We start from the raw sequence: 19,639 nt of genomic DNA on the forward strand, positions 1-19,639 counted from the left end.
TTCTCCAGAGTCTTCAAAGATCTACAGAAGTGGCTGCGCACACTGCTACTGTCTTAGAGCATACAAAGTCAGGTATGAAAACTGTTTCAAATATTTTGCCTTGGGTAATAGATTCAGGCGCTACCGATCATATGGTCAATCGACCTGATTATTTCTATAAGTTTCATCCCAATGATAATTTGGGACCTGTTTCAGCGGCAAATGGATCTCACATTCCATTAAAAGGATCGGGTAAAATTACCCTGCTTGACTCAAGCCGTCAGCATCATGCTCTCTATTTACCTACTTTGAGTTCAAATCTTCTTTCAGTTGCTAAGATCACTAAGGAAATGAATTGTCAAGTGGTTTTTTCTCCTACTAATGTCGTTATTCAGGATCTGAACACGAAGAAGAAGATTGGTGAAGGCTCTCTGATCAATGGCCTTTACAGGATCAATAAAAAATATAAGGCGTTGCTGGTGACTGAAGAGAAAAGTACTCAATGGCACTATCGGTTAGGCCATCCGGGAAGACGTACTTTGAATCTAATTTTTCCTCATCTACATTTTGATAATAAAGAGTGTGATATATGTCAGTTTGCTAGGTTAAGTAGACCTAAGTTTGATGAGTCTGAACATGCCTCCAATAAACGGTTTGCTCTTGTTCATACATATGTGTGGGGCCCTGCTCCTATTGAATCTAAGTCTGGTTTTCGCTATTACGTACTTTTGTGGATGATTATTCCAAGGTAACTTGGGTCTATTTCTTGAAGCATAAATATGAAGTCTTCAATAATTTTAAGATGTTTCACTCCATGATTCAAACTCAATTTAATTCTAAGATCCAAGTGTTAAGATCTGATAATGGCACCGAATATGTAAATACCTGCTTTAAAGAGTATATTGAAAAGCATGGCATTATACATCAAATCTCGTGTGTTAATACTCCTCAACAGAATGGGTCAGTTGAGCGTAAAAATCGTCACTTACTCGAGGTCGCTCGAGCTCTAATGTTCCAATCTAACGTTCCAAAATTTTTCTGGAATGAGGCCATAGCTTCAACGTGTCACTTGATCAATCGTATACCTAGTCGAAGGTTAGAAAATCTGGCACCATTGAAAATTCTTCATGGGAGAAAATTCAGTCTTGAGCACCTGCGTGTATTTGGTTGCATTGTACATGTTTGGGTTGCGCCCTTCAAGCGTGATAAACTAAGCCCAAGAGCACTCAGGTGTGTGTTTCTTGGGTACAACACTAAGAGCAAAGGATATCGTTGTTATCATCCTGAAACTGATAAATTTTATGTTTCTCGTGATGTTAATTTTAATGAAAAGACATATTTTTACAGTGAAATGTAGGGACGTGCAGGTCAGGGGGAGAATGCTCAATCAACTGCCGATATTCTTGACACATTCTTTCAAATCCGAATACATGATGATCAGTTGATCAATGACAGAATAGAAAATTTGAGATATGTTGACTTGATGATTGAGAATGAAGCCCAAGAAAATCGTGAACCTCAACCAATTCAGAATGAAGAGATCCCGGTAAGAAAATCAGGGAGAGTCCTTCATCCACCTGTTCGACTACAGAACTATGTTACTTATAATACTTTGGTCTATCCCATAGAAAAATATGTTAACTACTTACAGGTTTATCCCAAGCATGCACTCTTTGTTAAAAGTATTGATAAACATCATGAGCCAACCTCTTATAAAGAAGCCAAAGAGCTGACTCAGTGAAAAGAAGCCATGCGTGAGGAACTGGAGGCCTTGAGAAGAAATCATACGTGTGAAGTTGTTTCGCTTCCTAAGGGGCAGTGTGCAGTAGGGTGTAAATGGCACTATAAAATAAAGTTCAAAAGTAATGGTGACGTTGAGAGATACAAAGCTCGGCTGGTCGCTAAAGGATTTACGCAGACACATGGAGTGGACTATTATGAAACCTTTGCCCCTGTGGCAAAGATGAATACCTTAAGAATTGTCCTGTCTATGGCATGTAATTTCAAGTAGCCTCTCCATCAACTTGATGTCAAAAATGCTTTCTTACAAGGAGAATTGAATGAGGAGGTGTGCATGGAATTGCCTCCTGGTCATCCTGATGAAGGAAAAGGAAGTGTTTGTAGACTTAATAAGGCTATTTATGGGCTTAAGCAATCTCCAAGAGCCCGGTATGCCAAACTAAGTCAAGCTCTTGAAAGATGGTACTTCATAAGGTGCAAGTCTGACAATACTCTGTTTGTAAAGAAAAATGGTAAAGATATTACCCTTGTGCTTGTCTATGTGGATGACTTAGTTATTACAGGCAATAGTTCACATGAAACTGATAGGTTAAAAAGGCATTTACATGCCACCTTTGCTATAAAAGATCTTGGTCGTCTGAAATACTTTTTAGGTATAGAGATTGCTCAATCCAATAAAGGTCTCTACTTAAGCCAAAGGAAGTATGCTCTCGATTTGTTAAAAGAGACCGAAAAGTTGGCATCTAAACCTGTTGAAACTCCTCTTGAAGACAACTACAAAACCAATGCATCAGAAGAAAATCCTGAGGTTGACAAGGGCAGATTTCAAAGGTTAGTAGGAAAACTCATATATCTTACTGTCACTCGTCCTGACATTGCTTTTGCTATTAGCTTGGTAAACAGATACATGAATGAACCCAGGGAATCTCATTTAAGGATGGTGGATCGAATTCTCAGATATACTAAAGGTCATCCCGATCAAGGTATATGGTTTAAAAGCCATGAAAATATCAAAATTGAAGGATATTGTGATGCTGATTGGGCTGGGGATATTAGTGACAGAAGATTTATATCGGGATATTGTATATTTGTAGGAGGTAATCTTGTGGCTTGAAAAAGTAAGAAGCAGGAAGTTGTGGCTCGATCCAGTGCTGAGGCAGAGTATAGAGCAATGGCGTCTGCAGTCAGCGAATTAGTATGGACAAGGAGTGTGCTTTGCGAGTTGGGCTTTGAGACTCAAAATGCTATTAATCTTCACTACTACTTTCACGAGAGGACAAAACATATAGAGATTGATCTTCATTATGTCCGAGAAAAAGTCGCTGCTGGTGAAATCTGCACTCCTTACATCAAGAGTGATAATCAAATAGCTGATGGATTTACAAAGGGTATCTCCAGATCACAGCTTCAATCATCTCTATCCAAGTGGGGATGTCTTGATCTGTATACCCCACTTGAGGGGGAGTGTTGAAAGGAAATCTCGAGTTTTTAGGAAAACACGGGTGTCTTACCTATTCACGCTTATCCATTGCTCTGGCTTATCCTTGGTATATCTTCCCTATATCTTTTGGATAGAGTTACCCTCTTTATCAAGGATATCGTTGGAGACCTATTATGATTATCTCCTTATGCCTATATAAGGCCCTGTTGTTTAGAAAGATAAGAAAATATGTGTGCTGAATAAGAATAGCTCCCTTTGTTTTCCCGTGGATGTAGATCTTCATGGATGAACCACGTTAATCACTGTCTTTCTTATCTTCTTGTTGTGCAAAATTCATCACAAATACACAAACGACCTTAAATCCAAATACAAATAATAATAAAAACAAAAACAGAAGAAGAAGAGATGAATCCGTCGCACCTGTTGCCACCAGGTTAAGTGCGCGTGGTCGTCTCCACGCAGATGAGATCCTGAATCCTTGCTTCTCTTCGTCGTCTTGTGGACTTAATTCCCTGGCGATTTTCTGAGTCCCGATCGCATCCGCAACGCGCAGGCGCCGTCTGCACCGCCAACGGCCAAGTAACACGAAAAAAACAAAAAAAAAAAAGGACGTGAATCGACCGACGGTTAGGGTTTTCTAAGCAGCGAATGCGAAACAAATGTGGGAAAAGGTTTGCCGGAAAAAAAAACGATCAGTTTATGGTTCCCGTGACCCTCCAAGAAAGCAAAAAAGAAGAGGAAGCATCGAGCGGAAGGAAGGACGATCACCGAGGGGAGGGAGGAACGTGAAGGCGGCGCCGCGGGAAGAAGAAGAGAGGGAGCGATCTGAGACGAGGCAGAGAGAGAAGGGCTGGCTCGGACGAGGCTAGCCATTGCATGCTGGCTGGGCGCGAGGGAGGAAGACGCCATCTCTTTTTTAGCGTCTCTTCTCCCGCCGAGGGCTTGGGGGCGTTGCATGGAAGTCGTAGAATTCGTTGAATAGGGGAATGTGTTGTTTTGTTTTGTTTTCGGAGGAGATGGTAAAAGAGGCGGGATTTTGTGGGGGCAGGGTACCGTTATATTTCGGAAGGTGTCTGGAACGGAACGGAACGGAACGGACTCTGCCTGAGCCTAGGCTTCCGCAGGTGAACGTCCAACTACGCATGCGTGAATATAACGCCATATTAACGTTTATTATTAGCGCCGGACGGATTAGTCCGGATCAGGTGCAATTACATGGCACAAAATTTGTGCATTAAGCAGCTGATTGCCCTCCATCAGGCCGGGCCCCACAATTGACAGGCCCTATCTTCAAGATGGAGGGTGATCAGGTGCTTAATGCACAAATATTTGTGCAATCATATTGTACCGATCTTTTCAAACGACGGATGGTGTCGCCTTCTTCTAAAAGGGTATGATATGGAAAAAAAAAATCATACTTTCCTGAAAAAGGAAGTGGACGTCCGTGAGAAAGTGTTTTCTAGCTTTATCTAAGCTTTGCCTAAGGGGTGTGAAAGCCTTAGCCTCTCCGTCGCAAAGGATTCTATCTAGCCACAGGTTTTCTTAGGAGTAAAATGACCCCTGAGAGTCATTTTCTCATTTACATGAGAATCATAATCACAAGGGCGTCCAGCAAACTGAACGTAGTATGCTTTTGAATCTCATAGCATTTTCTCACGTTTGCTTACATGTGAGAAACGAGGCAAACGAAAGTCATGTTCTCAAGATCGAAATAATTGATGAGTAATAGGGGAAATTTATACAAAAAGACTGATAGCACTGCACTTCATATGCAGTGTTTTTTTTTTTTTTTTTGTTTAATCATGAGAAACTCTCGTCCAAGACCATGTAAACCCCAATTGGGGTCTACACTTGTGGCAAGAGAGTTTTTTTTTTTTTTAAAGGCAAGCTGGGGTTAGGCAAACCCCACTGTTTATTATTAAACATACCACTGGGGTTTGAACTTGTACCGTCCAGTGGCGGAGCCAGAAGTTTTTCGTTGGGTGGGCAGACTTCGGGTCTCGGGGACAATGCTATGGTCTTGAAGGATGATCCTGTAAAGAGTATGCACAAGTAGCAATGACAGTGGAATTAAATGTATAAAATTCTCAAACTATTTAACATGACTAGGGACTGGTTCAAGTAGTGAATTATGGAACAAAACAATTCAGCAAATTGTCTCCTAAAAGATGCCTAAACCCTGTTTAAAATGTGTGAACACTGTAGGAACTCGACCCTTAGAAAAAGACAATGGGTGGCCAAAAAAATCTGAACCAAACTGGTTCAGCTGAGTCAGTGAGCCATTTCACCAAAGAGTTGGTGTGTGTCACACACCCATACTACTAACAGCGCTTTTAGCTTAAAATCCAAGACGAAAAAAATCGTGAAACACAAACCCTGTCCTAAACCAAATTACTAACAATTCAAGCAAGCAAAAATAGAAATCAGATTTAACTCAAAAACTACATATAACAGTTGGAGTTGGTTAACACGGATAAATAGGAATAGCTAACTGCCCGACAAACGGTATTCAAATTGAATTGAATAGCGTCAAGTAGATAGGAAGATTAACAGCTAAATGCAAACAAAATAACCCACTGAAAATACGCATTCAACAGGGATGTTGGGACGTTTCACCCAGTGGCGGAGCCAGGGGTGGGCATGGCTGGGCGTCGTGTTGCAGTCGTCGTCGGCAGGTCTTTCGGTCGGCGACATGGGTCGTCTGATGCTTTGCGGTTTCTGAGAAACCGAAGGCTTCAGTTTCTTAGAAACCGCAAACAGGGTTATCGTGTTTGCCGATCGACAAGAAAAGCAAGAGAGAGGGGGTAGGGACTAGGGAGGTTACCTGAGACAGTGCGACGACCGACTGCTAGCGATGGTCGCCAGAGATTGGCGAAGGTCCGACTGACTGCGACACCGGTGCCTCGCATCGCCAGAGATTGCAGTAGAGAGGGAGAAGCTCGAAGGGGGGCACCGCCACCGCGGGTTCACCGAAGGGAGGCCGACGGCACTGCAGAGCACAGGGGTTGCCAGCGAATGGGGTTGCCGCCTTGCCTGTGACAGAAGGGGAACGCTGGAACGGAGGGGCAGAGCACGGACGATAAAGGAAAACTGGCGAGGGTTTTACCCCTCGCCTCTTTTGGCAGGCTCTAGACTCATCGAGAGCCTGGGTCCCGGTCGACTCGGCTTCACGAGTCCCAATTTGATTCGGTTTTCCGAGTCATGAGTCGACTCGGTTTCAAATTTTAGGGTGGGCGGCCGCCCACCCATGCCCACCCCTGGCTCCGCCACTGGTACCGTCTAACCACAAGGAGACTTGCACCGACAGCTCCTACCAACCACACGGAGCCCCCATTGGTTTGGCATCATGAGAGTATTGCCACAAGTCATATAATCATATTTACCTGCATTTGCACATATAGTTATTTGCAGAAGTCATTCGAGCATACACTTGCACTCACATACCAATCCATGTATATAGTTAAACATCTATTTTATTTAAGCATGCAATCATGCTCACTTGTACCACATGCATACAATTATATAGGTATCACATTTAATCCTACAAACATCTCCTAGACAAATCATATATACAATTATGCAAACATGTCATGACTTACTTAATACATAAGTATTTTTTCTTTGTTTTCATTTAACTTTCTAATTCATGTTATGCTTGCAAACATTGAATCTAAAATTTCATCGTGTTATCCTGGGGCATCACGCCTGGCCAACTACGGGTAGTCAGGTTTTCTTGTGAATGTTCATTCACATAATTTGTATTTTTTATATTTGAATTCACAAGAGAATAAGAGACTAGCATCAGAGTTCGTGACATATCATCCCTCGAACAAGAACATCGTATGTGCACTACTATTGGTGTATAATTGTAACTCAAATCCGCCACATGTATTAGAGCACAAAGTCCCTTTAAATCGACATGGTAGAACACATTTGACCTGACGGAACTGTCATTGTACACATTCGATGGGACCACAATTCTCACAGAATTGTAGACGCAAGTTCACATTTGACTCATTTGCTTGACCTCAATAGTACAAGTCAATGTTACCCCATCTTTTAAAGTGACACGTAGTGCAACTTTATTAATTTTCGATAACTTATTCTCAATGCATGTCATTTTATACAATAAATGTACATGCTAAGCAATATCCCCCTCAACAATATGAATAACAAAATTTCAATACATTAAGCAATAAGTTGGGTCAACACCTATAAATTGATGTCTTTCATCCATGCACTTCATACATCACATCATATTTAACACACTGATATCTTTCAACTTGAATGATATAAATTTTAACATACGAACAAACACTCAGGTCAATACCCATCAAACTCATGTTATTCGACCACACACCTCATACATAAATTATACTTGTTGTACTCGAAAAATTTAAAGCATAAGTCGCAGTTTCAACATACGAAACAAATATTGGGGTCAATACCTAATGCAAAACAAGTCATTTGAACATGCATTGCATTTATAACCCACCATTTGCCACATTCGCAAATATCAAATACACATCATAAGGTTTCATATTTGAAACCATTGTAAGAGGTTGATGCTCATTACGTACATGAGAATTTCAAACCATTATAGATATGTCATTCACAAATGTATATAATATATACTCTAAGCATATTCCTTATAATACATATAAACAACCCTATGCAGTTAATTTATAATGCATACATTCATGCATTTCGTCTCATTTCATATATCACCCAACGCATTATGTATAATCATAAACATGTATCATATTTATTTGTCCACATACCGATGGCATGCACACACCTCACATTACGTAAGCATTTGCATATATACCTCAACTGTGTACACACAATCATAACATAACTACATTCGTACGTATACCTCAACTGCATACATATATATCACATCGCAAGTATATTCGTATTTGCAAACCACCTCAATCGCATGTACCTCACGAATATCCCCATTCACTGAATTTTTCTTGATGGTATGAGCCTTATCCAGGATGATGCACCAACCGAACTAAGCATTATGAGCCCCACCTTAGTGCAAGCGTGAATGAATATTGGCCCACTAAGACATAATTCACGAAGGGAATGAGTCGCAGCAAAAGTTGAACATAAAAAAATGTGTTCAACAAAGATATACACCCAAGGTACAAGCACACAAACAAACATTGTCATACGTATGTCGTAATTGCATATGTATCAATTCACATCACACACATTCAATGTGTATTCTTCGAGGGCACACACTCGCACAACATACCCTTAAGGTTTAATGTTACCTATAGCCAATTAACAATATATGGTTATTTTGTCTTTCTTATATTAAGAGTTCAACTTGCAAAACAAAACACTTAAAAACGTTTTGGATCTACCATTATACATCTCATCCGCCAAATCCGATTTTAGTTACTTTAATAAAATATTCTAACAAATATACGAACCAAAAAATGATTGTCTTTAATTTTTAAAAGTATGAACAAGTAACTACTTACATACCCCTTATATAATAAAGAACCCGATAAACATAGCTACCTTGAGCCTCAATAAGGATTTAAGAATTATACCTCTAGAGACGTGTCATTCGTTTAGGGATTTCTTGAACTTCTCTAATACACACATATTTTGTTTGCAGATCGACAATGCAAGAGCATGGCACACGACAACAAAGGCAACTACGATGCAGACCATGAGGCAACATAAGCTTAGGGCGGCAATAGTGTGGTTCTTGGAGCAGCATGCAAGATTTTAAGGCATTGTGCAATGCAAATTTTGAGACAATGTGCAATTCATAAGGCAACAGCGGTACATTAGCGATAAGTCTATTGCCTAGCATTAGCAGGGCCCACGTAGCTCGATGGTGGCAATGGTGCACCCGAACATAGGGAGAGAGAAATACAAGAAAGTGGGTGGCAACCGACTGCCCCTTCCTCTTGTTTTTCTTTTCCTTTTTCCTCTCATTTTTCTTATTTTTTATCTTTTTCCTCTTTTCCTTCCTCTCTTGTTTCCCTGTTCTTCCTCTCCTTTCCCCTTCTACTCTCGTGACATAATAGAGGAGAGAGAGAGAGAGAGAGAGAGAGAGAGAGAGAGAGAGGTGTAGGCTGCTGTTAGAGGGAGAGATGGGGGGAGAGAGAGAGAGAGAGAGAGAGGTAGGCTGCTGTTAGAGGGAGAGATGGCTAGAGGTGTCAGTGATGGTCTGACGACAGGGTGGTTATGGCAGTGGTGGTGACAGTGGCTGGAAGGGTGTGGTTCGGCGGTGGTCCTCGTGCGAGAAGAGTGGGGGCCCTCGTGTGGGGCATCCTCGTAAAATTACCCCCATGCCCCTTACTTTCTTTAAACCCCTTCTCTTTTTCATTTTTTCCCAAAATGCTCATGACCTCTTTATTTCCCTCGTAAATGTCCTTTTGGGCACATATTGTTTGAATTTTGATCCAAACCACATAGTACCCAACCCACTTACCGCTAAAAGGGCTTTCTTAATTTTTGGTCGATCTAAATCTCGTACGGATCAATCCTCTGGAGTATATACCACTCCATATTTGGTTGAGACCGGATATCTCGGGTTCGGTTAGTTTCAACCCGCATATAACCCGAACTCGACGGGCTTAGGTCGCTCTAAGATCCAAACTTACATAATCTTACGTAAAAATTTTGAATTTATGTATTTAATTTTTTTTGGGTATTACAATTACGATGTTAGATGACTAACAAAGAAGGAGCTAGGTTTTTTTAGAAAACCTGAGTTACCTCTCCCTGTCTTTCCATTTCTTGTGCTTTCTTTTCTATATTTCTTGATTTTCTTGGGAATCTTTTGCTTGGGTGAGTCCACCATCCAAGCTTACTTCACAAATGCTATAAAAGAGTTTTAAGAAGTTAAAGAAAATATTTTTTCGGGTAAATATCTCAACCTTGATCATGTTATTCTCTGACATTTGGGAGTGAAGGGCATGATCTCGTACCGTTTGGGCAGATCCTGTCACCTTTTAAAGGGAAGCAAGTTTTATAACATCTTTTCTAAAACTCATTTATAAAAATATTTTACACCCTTGTTGGTGATTTTTGGCGACCATAATGAAACCCATTCTCCTTTATTGTTGAGTTGTTTTCAAGAAAGTATTTTCTTAAAAATTATTGATTCCTAAGCACCTTTCTCATACACCCTCATTGTTGGGGATCAACTTGACTCTAGATTCTATTAATTAAATTTCTCAACCCTGACAATTTCACAAATCTGTGTAAAAAACAATGTATGCTATGCGTGCTCTCTCTCTCTCTCTTGTCCGTTTTCTCTTCATGATTAGGGGCACTGTGATTTTTTTGTACAAAAGTTTTCAAACTCTCCTGTCCTAGTTTATCTCAATATCACCCTGTCACGTACTAAAAACCTTTAACTTGAGTATATCAGTAGGTGATCACGGATTGCTAGTATCCTTGATCGCACATACCATAAGCCCTTTGCTTGGGCACATCGATCACAGGAGACTTGTAAGAGAACCCTAACCCTAAAATCCTAAAGAGACTTGTTGGAATAACCCTTGATTATGACAACATGTTTGCCAAAATTGTGTGTAAGTTAATATTGTGTGACACCTTTATTGTGTCATAAGCCATGGGTAGATTTAAGAAATAGATGTGTGGCATGGATATGAAGTATGTGTTGGAATAAGAAGTTCAAGATCAAAACCCATCTGATGAGTCCTCATCACAACCCACCCAAATCTCCCTACCAACTACATCCATCAAGCCATCTGATCAATTTCTTACACTTAGTGCATACACCCTATGACCACTCGATCCCGGGTAGGTATCTTCAAACCAAAACTATACCTCTCCACTAAATACAATATACCCACAACTATTCTCATCGAGGTCTTGCAAGACAATGAGTCAACCTCTTTTGCTCAAGCAAACAAAAACAAAAGATGGTGAGCTGCCATGGAGGATGAAACCAGGGCTCTCTAAAAACATCAAACATGGGTTTTGGTGCAATGTTGAATAAAACACAAAGTGGAAGGCAATTTAGAACACTAAAAGGTTAATCTTTTAGCCACTTGGGTTTCACCAATAAGGTGTTAACTTTGACACATTCACCCTGGTAACAACCCGAGTTGTCCTCTTTGTTGCCACCACCCAAGGATAGATCCCTCACATGTATGCAAACTTCATAAAACCTTATACCTCTTCAAACAAGCATCGAGGACATGGTTCCAATAGCTTAGTTTGGCTTTGATCTCTTATGGCTTTGTTGGTTCCAAAACCGACACCTCATTGTTCATGGAGAGTACAAAAAGGGACACCATGTACGTTATTGTCCAGGTGCAATTATGACAGACATATCTCTTCTCATTTTTCACCTTAGCAGAGCATTCACTCTCAAGGATATTAGCCCTCTACATTTTTTATTGGAATAGAAGCCGCCGATCTTTCAAAAACTCTTCTTATTGCAGTGCAAAGATATAATTGATATTCTCGTGAAGACCAATATGCTTACTTCCAAGCCAATACCCTATGGCTGCACCCACAAGATTGTCTGTCCATCGTCTGATGTGATAACTTTCCGGCTGCATATCTTGTTGCAAACCCTGTTCTGCATCAACGTAGCAAGCACATCGACATTGATGTACACTTCGTCAACCTACTTGTTGTCAAGCACGTTTCCTTAAAAGATCATATTGCAGATATTCTAACTAAACCACTAATGATCAGTTTCTGTTACTTCGATACAGGCTCAACGTCAGACTTAACAGGATTTGACATAATTGGAGTTGGATTTAACTTTAGAATCAGATGTGATCACATAAAACTGAATTCAGATCCGACTAGCTCAAAATCCAATATTCACACAGATTCGTTTTTTGACGGAATCGGATTCAGACTCTGATGCAATACTCAATACTGAATCCCGATCGGAATTTGCTTACGAATCATACTAATTCGATTCGGATTCGGATGTAAAATTACATCCGACCCGTTGGCATCCTTTATATTGCGACGCTTCTGCAGAGAGAATAAGAGGGGAGCAGAGAAAAGATAGAAACGCGCACAGGACTCCTGCAGATGGCAGAGATCTCTCTTCTCCATCGTCCTCCTTTCAAGGTGATCAATACCACCTTGAGAAGCCCAATACCCATCTCGGTTTCTTCCTTCTTTCTTCCCAACAAACCTGTCTGGCACTCATCTGCTGCTGCTTCTTATTCCTCTTATTGTTCCCGTTGCTGTTTAACGGGATTAAAGAGGCACGCTGGAATCCGAACGTTTAGAGCGTCGGCCGAGTCAACGTCGTCCTCATCCTTCGGTTCTCGACTCGAAGAGACCGTCAAGAAGACCATTGCAGAGAACCCCGTCGTCATTTACTCCAAGACTTGGTGCTCGTGAGTATGGAGGGATACCCACATTGTTTTTATATCAATTTACCATTTTCCATCCGTCCTTAAATTGTATTCAGATGTGTTTCTTTTCTTTTTGGTAGTTTACCTATCGTTTTACAAGGAAAACCCATATTGGGTATCTGGAATTTATGCGTATTTAGGATTATTTGATCTAGTATTCACCTGCATAGCCACTTTATCTGATTTATGATTGCATTCCCCCCTTTTTTTTGGGTGTTTTAATCTTAGTTATTCGATGGAGGTGAAGGCCATGTTTAAGCGGCTCGCAGTGGAACCACTTGTAATCGAATTGGATGAGTTGGGTACGCCTTTTTCTTCTTATTTGCCTTCTAATTCAATTGAAGAGATGATGGGGAAACATTTCGATGAAATTTCAGACCATCTTTCATTGTATACACGTTCTGTATTCTCCTCTGATCATAATTATGCATGTGGGAGCGTTGAGATATCTCCAGAGCATTCGTGTTTCTTTGTTGCTACAGAGAAATACTCACTTTGCCAACTGCTGGTACTGAAACACTCACTAGGGGTTGGATCCACCGGACTCCAGCTTGTTTCTTGTTGCACGTCGTGTTTGAAATAGTGTTCTGGACTTAGAGAGTATGAGTGTTGCTTAGGTACCAGCCAATATATCCACTTATTTATCTATTATTGGTATGAATACTTTTGATAAAGATACATTCTCAAGACTCATGGTTCTGATCCATCAATGTCGTGGAAATACAGCAAAACATTGTCTCATAAATAAATAAATGGATGTGTATTTATAGCTATCGAAAATAGATGGCTCATATTGCACCAAAACTTGGTGAAATAGAAATCAAGTTTTCTCATCGAATCAATTCAATCCAAAGCATGATTTTTAGTGAATAAACAATGATGAACAAATGTTTAATCTTTTTAATATTTACACAGAGAACCCACCCCTAGGATCGGAGACCTAATGCTCTCCATGCCATAATTACAATCACTGTCCTGGCAGCATAAAACTCCATGGGCTTACCCCTTGCTCCCAGGGAGTCACCACGCTTCGGCTTGAGCAAGGGTTGACGCCCATTGGATTTGAACCTAGACCGCTTGCCTAGCTGCGTAGGCCCCGTCCCACTATGCCAAACCCCTTTGGGGCGAATGCTGAACACATCTGCAAGTTAGAATTAAGCAAAAAACACATACAACTATGTATTTTAGAAGCATTTAGGACATAAACTGTTTAGGAGCTACTCATCATTATATATCATAGTCACCAATATCACTGATATTTTGAAAATATCGTGATACCGTCGGCATTTTCAGCTTGGCCAATAATACCTGCAAAATATCTTGATATTGTTGCAGTATTATCCTGATATTTTGAGAATTAAAAAATTCTTATCTTTGTATATTTTAAGTGCAGTTTTTCTATTTTTGGTTTCTTTTGTATTTAAAAAACTCTAAAACTTGTTTCTTTACATTTGTTGCAAGAAAAATAATAGAAAACCTAATATTTTTCTATTTTCTTAATATTATTTATATTTTAATTTTTTTTAAAGCTTCTGAGATTTTCCCGAGAACAATCACTTTTTGAAAATATCTCCGACAAAAACCCTCGCCGAGAAATTACCTTGAGCAATACAGGTGACTATGCTATATATATTCCCTTATTTAAAGTTTAATATTGAAGTTTTCTATAATAAAATAAATCAATTTCTTGTACTTGTTGGAACCAAAGGGTAGGTTTTTTACTGGAATGATAGCTTGGCTATTCATCCTGATTTGACAGTGAATCCAAGCGTCTACATCCAGAATAATATTAACTGCTTGATTGGCTGCATTGCTGACTTGGTCTGGGAACAAGAAAATAAAACCGTCAGATTCCTAGATCAAGTTATTTTCAGTTGCATAATGACTCAACTATGTCATTCAACGCTGGGTCATTTTCTCCAGTTTGAAGCAAATCATTCAGGTTGATCTTTTCAACTCTAGAAGTCCTTGAACTAAGCAATTGGCAAATTTTCACACTAGAAGTTGACGTGGTGCTTTTGGAGCCCAAGCAAAGGGACAAACAATATTTAGCATGTCCTGCAAAACAAAAAATGTGGCATATATGTGGAATAATATTGACATTTTGTTGTTTATGAATTCTATTTCTATAGGTCCACAAGGGCCCCAGCTGCAGAAAATATTAGAACGGCTTACTGGACAGCATACAGTTCCAAATGTTTTCATCGGTAAGTGATACTTTTGAAATACGTGGATATATCATGCTCAAGAGAGTTTTATTCAAAATAATGGTTTCTTGTGCTCAACTTTCAACCCCATGAAGGCTTTCATTGTGTATGTTTTAGGTCATTTGCTATCTCTTTTTCTGGTTCAATGGAAGCACTTATGAACCTCATAGACAACCATTAGATATGACTTAGAATAGCAGAAAAAAGAAAGACAAAGATATGCGTGATAATTTCTGGTGTGTCTAACCAGCAATAGTTGAATTCTCTGAAAATGATACCATGCAAGACAGTAGTCAACAAAGGGATTTTTTGTTATGTGCATTGTTTATAAACCATAGAGTCAACAGAAATGCCTAATTGTCTCACTAAATCCAGTTCGGAACAGGTCCAACTCATTGACTTTATCTTTGTATAGTTTCTTATCTTCAAAATTGGACTGACAAAAAGGTCGAACAGGAATTCTGAGGGAATTCAATTTAAAATTCCCTATTACACACAATGTGCAGGTGAATAATTACCATTATAGACAAATGTGTAGCTGTTCGGCAGAGAATAAGGCAGAAGTGTCTCCATTAGAGGAATAGGCCACCACTAGTCCATACTTCTGGTCTTTGGGAAGTGAAAAAAAGGTGGAACTGAGCCCCTATCAAGTCATAAAGTGAGTGACTGTTTGGTCCTTCATAATGTGTACTTTCTTTGGTGAAGCTCCTCCCGAAACTTTTCTTTCTCTCCATTTGGTGTCAAGAGGGCTTACTGGAAAAGAGCACTAATCATTTTCCTTCTGGCTGGTTAAGAAGTTCTTGAGCAAGCTGGATGGAGGGTGTTGTAGGACCTGTGTTCAAATGCAGGTGATTCTGCTGTTTCTACTCTCGATTGACAGGGCCTTTTTTTGTTTTGTTTTTTGAAGAAAGTTGACAAGATCTTGCTTTTCTTGAAAGGAAGTTGACAAAATCTTGTGGATTGTATCAGATGTCACCCTTGGTCTGTACTTATGGGAAAGACCAACTGGAGTCATTTCCTTCTCTAAAAGCATACTACTGCTCCACTGGACAAAGAAACATGGTGTCCTATTCTGCTAGGGGAATGGTAGTACATTATTGCTACAATTATTTGTGTAATTGCACAATAAAGGATGAGATAAGTTCATCCATAGACAAATAAAGCGCGACTTATTCATGTAGGACCCTAATATCTAAATCGAGTAACAGTCAGCTTCTGTGTTTTTTCTTCTTCCTGGCATGGAACATTGGGAGTCTTGTGCAGTTACACTTAATAATGAAAATGGTTCTGTCCTAGTGGAGGAAGGAAGGCCTCCCTGAAAGTTCTTATCCGACCTTGTTTTGCACATCCTGTAAAGACCTCAACATGGTTAAGCATTTGAAAGATGCCCTTGTGGCTAAGCATGTGGATCTTTTATGATCATATGAGGTAGCACGAAGGCTGTCAATAGGTTGGATCTCCAGCCCCTTAGAGCCCAATCAAAACCGAACCCACCAAAATAACATGTAGTAAGGTTTGAAATATGTCGAATTGAGGAAATGGAAGCCTATACCTGAACCATATACTTTAAGTAGGGGTGACCGTCAGGCACCCAGCTCGTAACAGGTTAGGCTGGGCCTGGCCTGATTAGACAATCGGGCCTCAATTGGGGTGGGCCCTTATGTAGTTTACACAGGGCCCAACAGGACTGGCTCAAACCCGAGTATAACTGAATCTGCCTGAGCTCGAGCCAAGATATGAGTTGGGCCTGTTGGGCCCCAATCAGGCCAGGTCAGGGCCACCCCTAACTTTAAGGAGTGCTTATAACACATGGTTTTCACTAAAAAATGCTTATAAAATACTCGAGATTGGTTGGGTCGGGTTAGATATTTAGCAAAAATCATAAGTTGAACCCGACCTATATGTCATTTGGGATAGGTTGACTCAAATAACACTCGAGTTAGCATTTTTTATGCCGACACCCACACCAAAATTTTGGATTCGGGCCAGATACCTGGCACAGGTCCAACCCATTGACAGCCCTAGGTAGTGTGGTGGAAAACATAAGTTCTAGAAGCCATGCATTTAGAGATGATTGGATGTCTCTTTCTCTGTCCTTTTTATGGGACTTCAAAACTGTTTTTCTTCTTAACTGAGCTATACTTTGGTGATGTAGTTGAATTTACCATTTTACATTTGATTTGTGGCACACAGTGGAAGAACCTAAGCCATATGAATTGAATGATGATCTACCATAAATCGGCTGAGAATCTGACTTGATAATGTTTCAACATGTTACTACCGTTAAATTATCAGTTGGCTTCAGAATATAGGTCAGAATTAGGGAAACCAAGAAGAAAAACTAAGGGTGTAAGAGGAAGAAAAATGTTCCTTAGGGGCAACAGAATTTGTATAAAGTTACCTTCTCCAACAGTCGCATACAAGAGCTTGAGAGTGAAATCAAATTAGACTGTTGTCCCTCAATAAAACAAAGAAGACCTGATCCCCATGCATGCATAAGTTTTTAGCAATAGTACGATGAACCAAGCTACTGATCAGCTGCCTATGCATTGTAGAATCGTGTAATTGGTTGTCATCAGTATATGCAAGTTGCATATTAAGATCTATGCAAGCTCTTTTAGTGTCACTGGCAGGAAATATTTTAACAAAGCAATCCATTGAGATACTCATAGTCTTGACCACAATTACATAGCTATGTGAAGCTTATGTATCTAGCTTAAAGATATTTTAAAAGGTTCTGTGGTCTTTCATTTCTAGAATGATTGAAACCGCTGGGAATGAAGGATTTAGATATTGTTGTTTTCTTACTGTTGCTACAGCTGTTTCTTCTTAGGGCACCTTTTATCACAAGTGTGCTATCTTCCTCACTTAATTTAGGACACTAAAAGAACTGATGCTTCAAAGATATCACACGTGTGCTATCTTTGATTCACTGGTACAGTCTCTTTTAGGCCCCAGTATGCATAGTCAGCACCTTTTGAGTTTTATTTACTTGATAATCTCCACTTGGGTGTTGCATGTTATGTGAGCAACAGCTTTCTCAGTGCAATGGATTGCAACTTTCTGTTTGTTCGATATGTTTAAAGCACCATCAAATATATGCTCTCTCTCTCTCTCTCTCTCTCTCTCTATCTCTCTCTCTCTCTCTGCCCCCACACTTGCATGTTGCATATATTATAAAATTATGACAGCACTTATGATAGTGGTATCCAAGGCAAAGCAGTAGTGAGGTTACTAAAAATTGGACTTGTTAATGTTTAGTATATACTGTGTACATGCTACACGCACATACAATGGTGTCAAGCATTTATGCCAAACAACTAGTCCTTGCTCTGAACTCCGTGTTGAAAGCTTATTTCGCTGTTCAATAGTAGCCCAAAGAAACAAGTGAATGTAGTGAGAAAATAACAAAGTAATGTGTAAAAAGCATGGGGAGTTGCATCTGTTATTGATCCATGAATGGAAAATTAACAATACAAGGACCTATATGTAAAAGTAGTATCTATTTACACGTGAGTGATCCATTCTCATAACAGTATGTGAGTGTACATAACCCTATTTGGTTAACATGGAATAAGCTTCTAATCTGGTGGCAACAAATGCTAGGCTTTGTGTCCAGCATGTTTTCCTCTCTCTTGGGACTAACGCAATTCTTGTTCTGTTGCAAACTTTTGTGACCATCAAGCTTCCTATGTGTAGCACTTTAATATTTGCTGAAGGGAATTTTTGTGCACTCATATAATACCTGCTTTTGTGTGACCAGGTGGAAGGCACATTGGTGGCTGCACTGGTATCTTTCCGTTTGCTTTTGAAGCTACTAAATGATTGAAGAGAATTCCGGGCATCTTATATATTTTTGTTTCACGATTGAAGGGGCCTTGAATTGAGAGAATGTGACAATTAGCCTTTTTCTTGAATGTCTTAAATGTTTGCTGTTGTGGTTATTGGTCACAAATTTCTAAGACTAACAAGGGAACAAGCTTATTGGGAATTTGTGCAATTTCAGAGAAGGCTCATATCACTTTTCTCAAAATTCATGTTTTTTTCCGTTTAATCATTCTTGTTGCATAAAACTGTTAAATTTCTGATTTATTTTTCTGTGCAGATACTGTAAAGCTACACCGAAAAGGAGAACTTGCATCTTTACTGGCAGAAGCTGGCGCTGAAAGCACCCAAAGCTTGCAACCTTGAGTGGAAGTGGATAAAAACTAGTAATGGTAAAGAAGGTGAAACTAAAGGGCCAACATTTCTGGTACCTCCATTGGTCGATTCTTTGGTTCGTTCCACCCTACTCATGACCTGCTGTTGTTATATGCCTTTATTGCCAATTACTCGGTTGTTTTGAAGAGACATAATCTCTTTGATTTTCAAACTTAATATTGAAATGTTCCATACACAAAGAACTATAATGCATTAAAGTTTTCAAGAAAATTTGATCTTGTTTATGTTGATCTTATGAGAGGTACTTTTAGTACCCTCCTATCCAGGACTGCATTGTGGAATTTTTTGGATGAACAGCAGCCAACAACTCCCATAAATTTCCAATAAATTTGTATGTAATGTCCCAATGTGCATGTATGTTTGTAGGACTGAGCTATTTGGTAAATGGGAATTTGCCAACGGATTTTTGTGTTCAAATTCTGCACTAGCAGAAGAAATTTCTCTTCGAAGTTCATCCTTGACATGAAATCAACAGTGTAATGGTCTTTAAAGTCAAGCTGAGGGATGGTTCTTTGGGAATTGAAACCGAGAAGACTGTTGTTTGGTAGAAACTCCTTATCTTTTTCTCCATTGAATGGCCCATGTGTTCATTTTTTGGATAATCCAAGGGAAACCACCCTTGAGGTCCCCCCCTGCCACCGGGGGGGGGGGGGGGGGGGAGT

At 39.8% G+C, this 19,639-nt stretch overlaps 1 protein-coding gene across 2 annotated transcripts; it reads left to right on the forward strand.

Annotated features, from left to right (window-relative positions):
* Window positions 1-12,162: 12,162 nt before the first annotated feature.
* Window positions 12,163-19,187, forward strand: LOC149821818 (monothiol glutaredoxin-S10-like). Of its 2 annotated transcripts, XM_089980630.1 has the most exons (5): window positions 12,163-12,531; window positions 12,778-12,851; window positions 14,682-14,756; window positions 18,520-18,546; window positions 18,862-19,187. In XM_089980630.1, exons 1-5 carry the CDS (start codon window positions 12,218-12,220, stop codon window positions 18,945-18,947), a joined length of 576 nt encoding a protein of 191 aa, XP_089836756.1. In that variant the 5' UTR covers window positions 12,163-12,217; the 3' UTR covers window positions 18,948-19,187. The 2 variants fall into 2 exon arrangements, with proteins under 2 accessions (XP_089836756.1, XP_089836757.1); XM_089980631.1 differs by lacking the exon at window positions 18,520-18,546.
* Window positions 19,188-19,639: the final 452 nt, after the last annotated feature.

The sequence above is a fragment of the Nuphar pumila genome, chromosome 11 (assembly GCF_984573655.1).
Source record: "Nuphar pumila chromosome 11, dmNupPumi1.hap1.1, whole genome shotgun sequence".
Taxonomy (NCBI): domain Eukaryota; kingdom Viridiplantae; phylum Streptophyta; class Magnoliopsida; order Nymphaeales; family Nymphaeaceae; genus Nuphar; species Nuphar pumila.

Coding starts and splice junctions, on each gene's coding strand:
- LOC149821818 (XM_089980630.1), top strand. CDS start 12,218: ATGGCAGAGATCTCTCTTCTCCATCGTCCTCCTTTCAAGGTGATCAAT. Junction 12,852..14,681: donor AATCGAATTGGATGAGTTGG/GTACGCCTTTTT, acceptor CTATTTCTATAG/GTCCACAAGGGCCCCAGCTG. Junction 14,757..18,519: donor AGTTCCAAATGTTTTCATCG/GTAAGTGATACT, acceptor TTGTGTGACCAG/GTGGAAGGCACATTGGTGGC.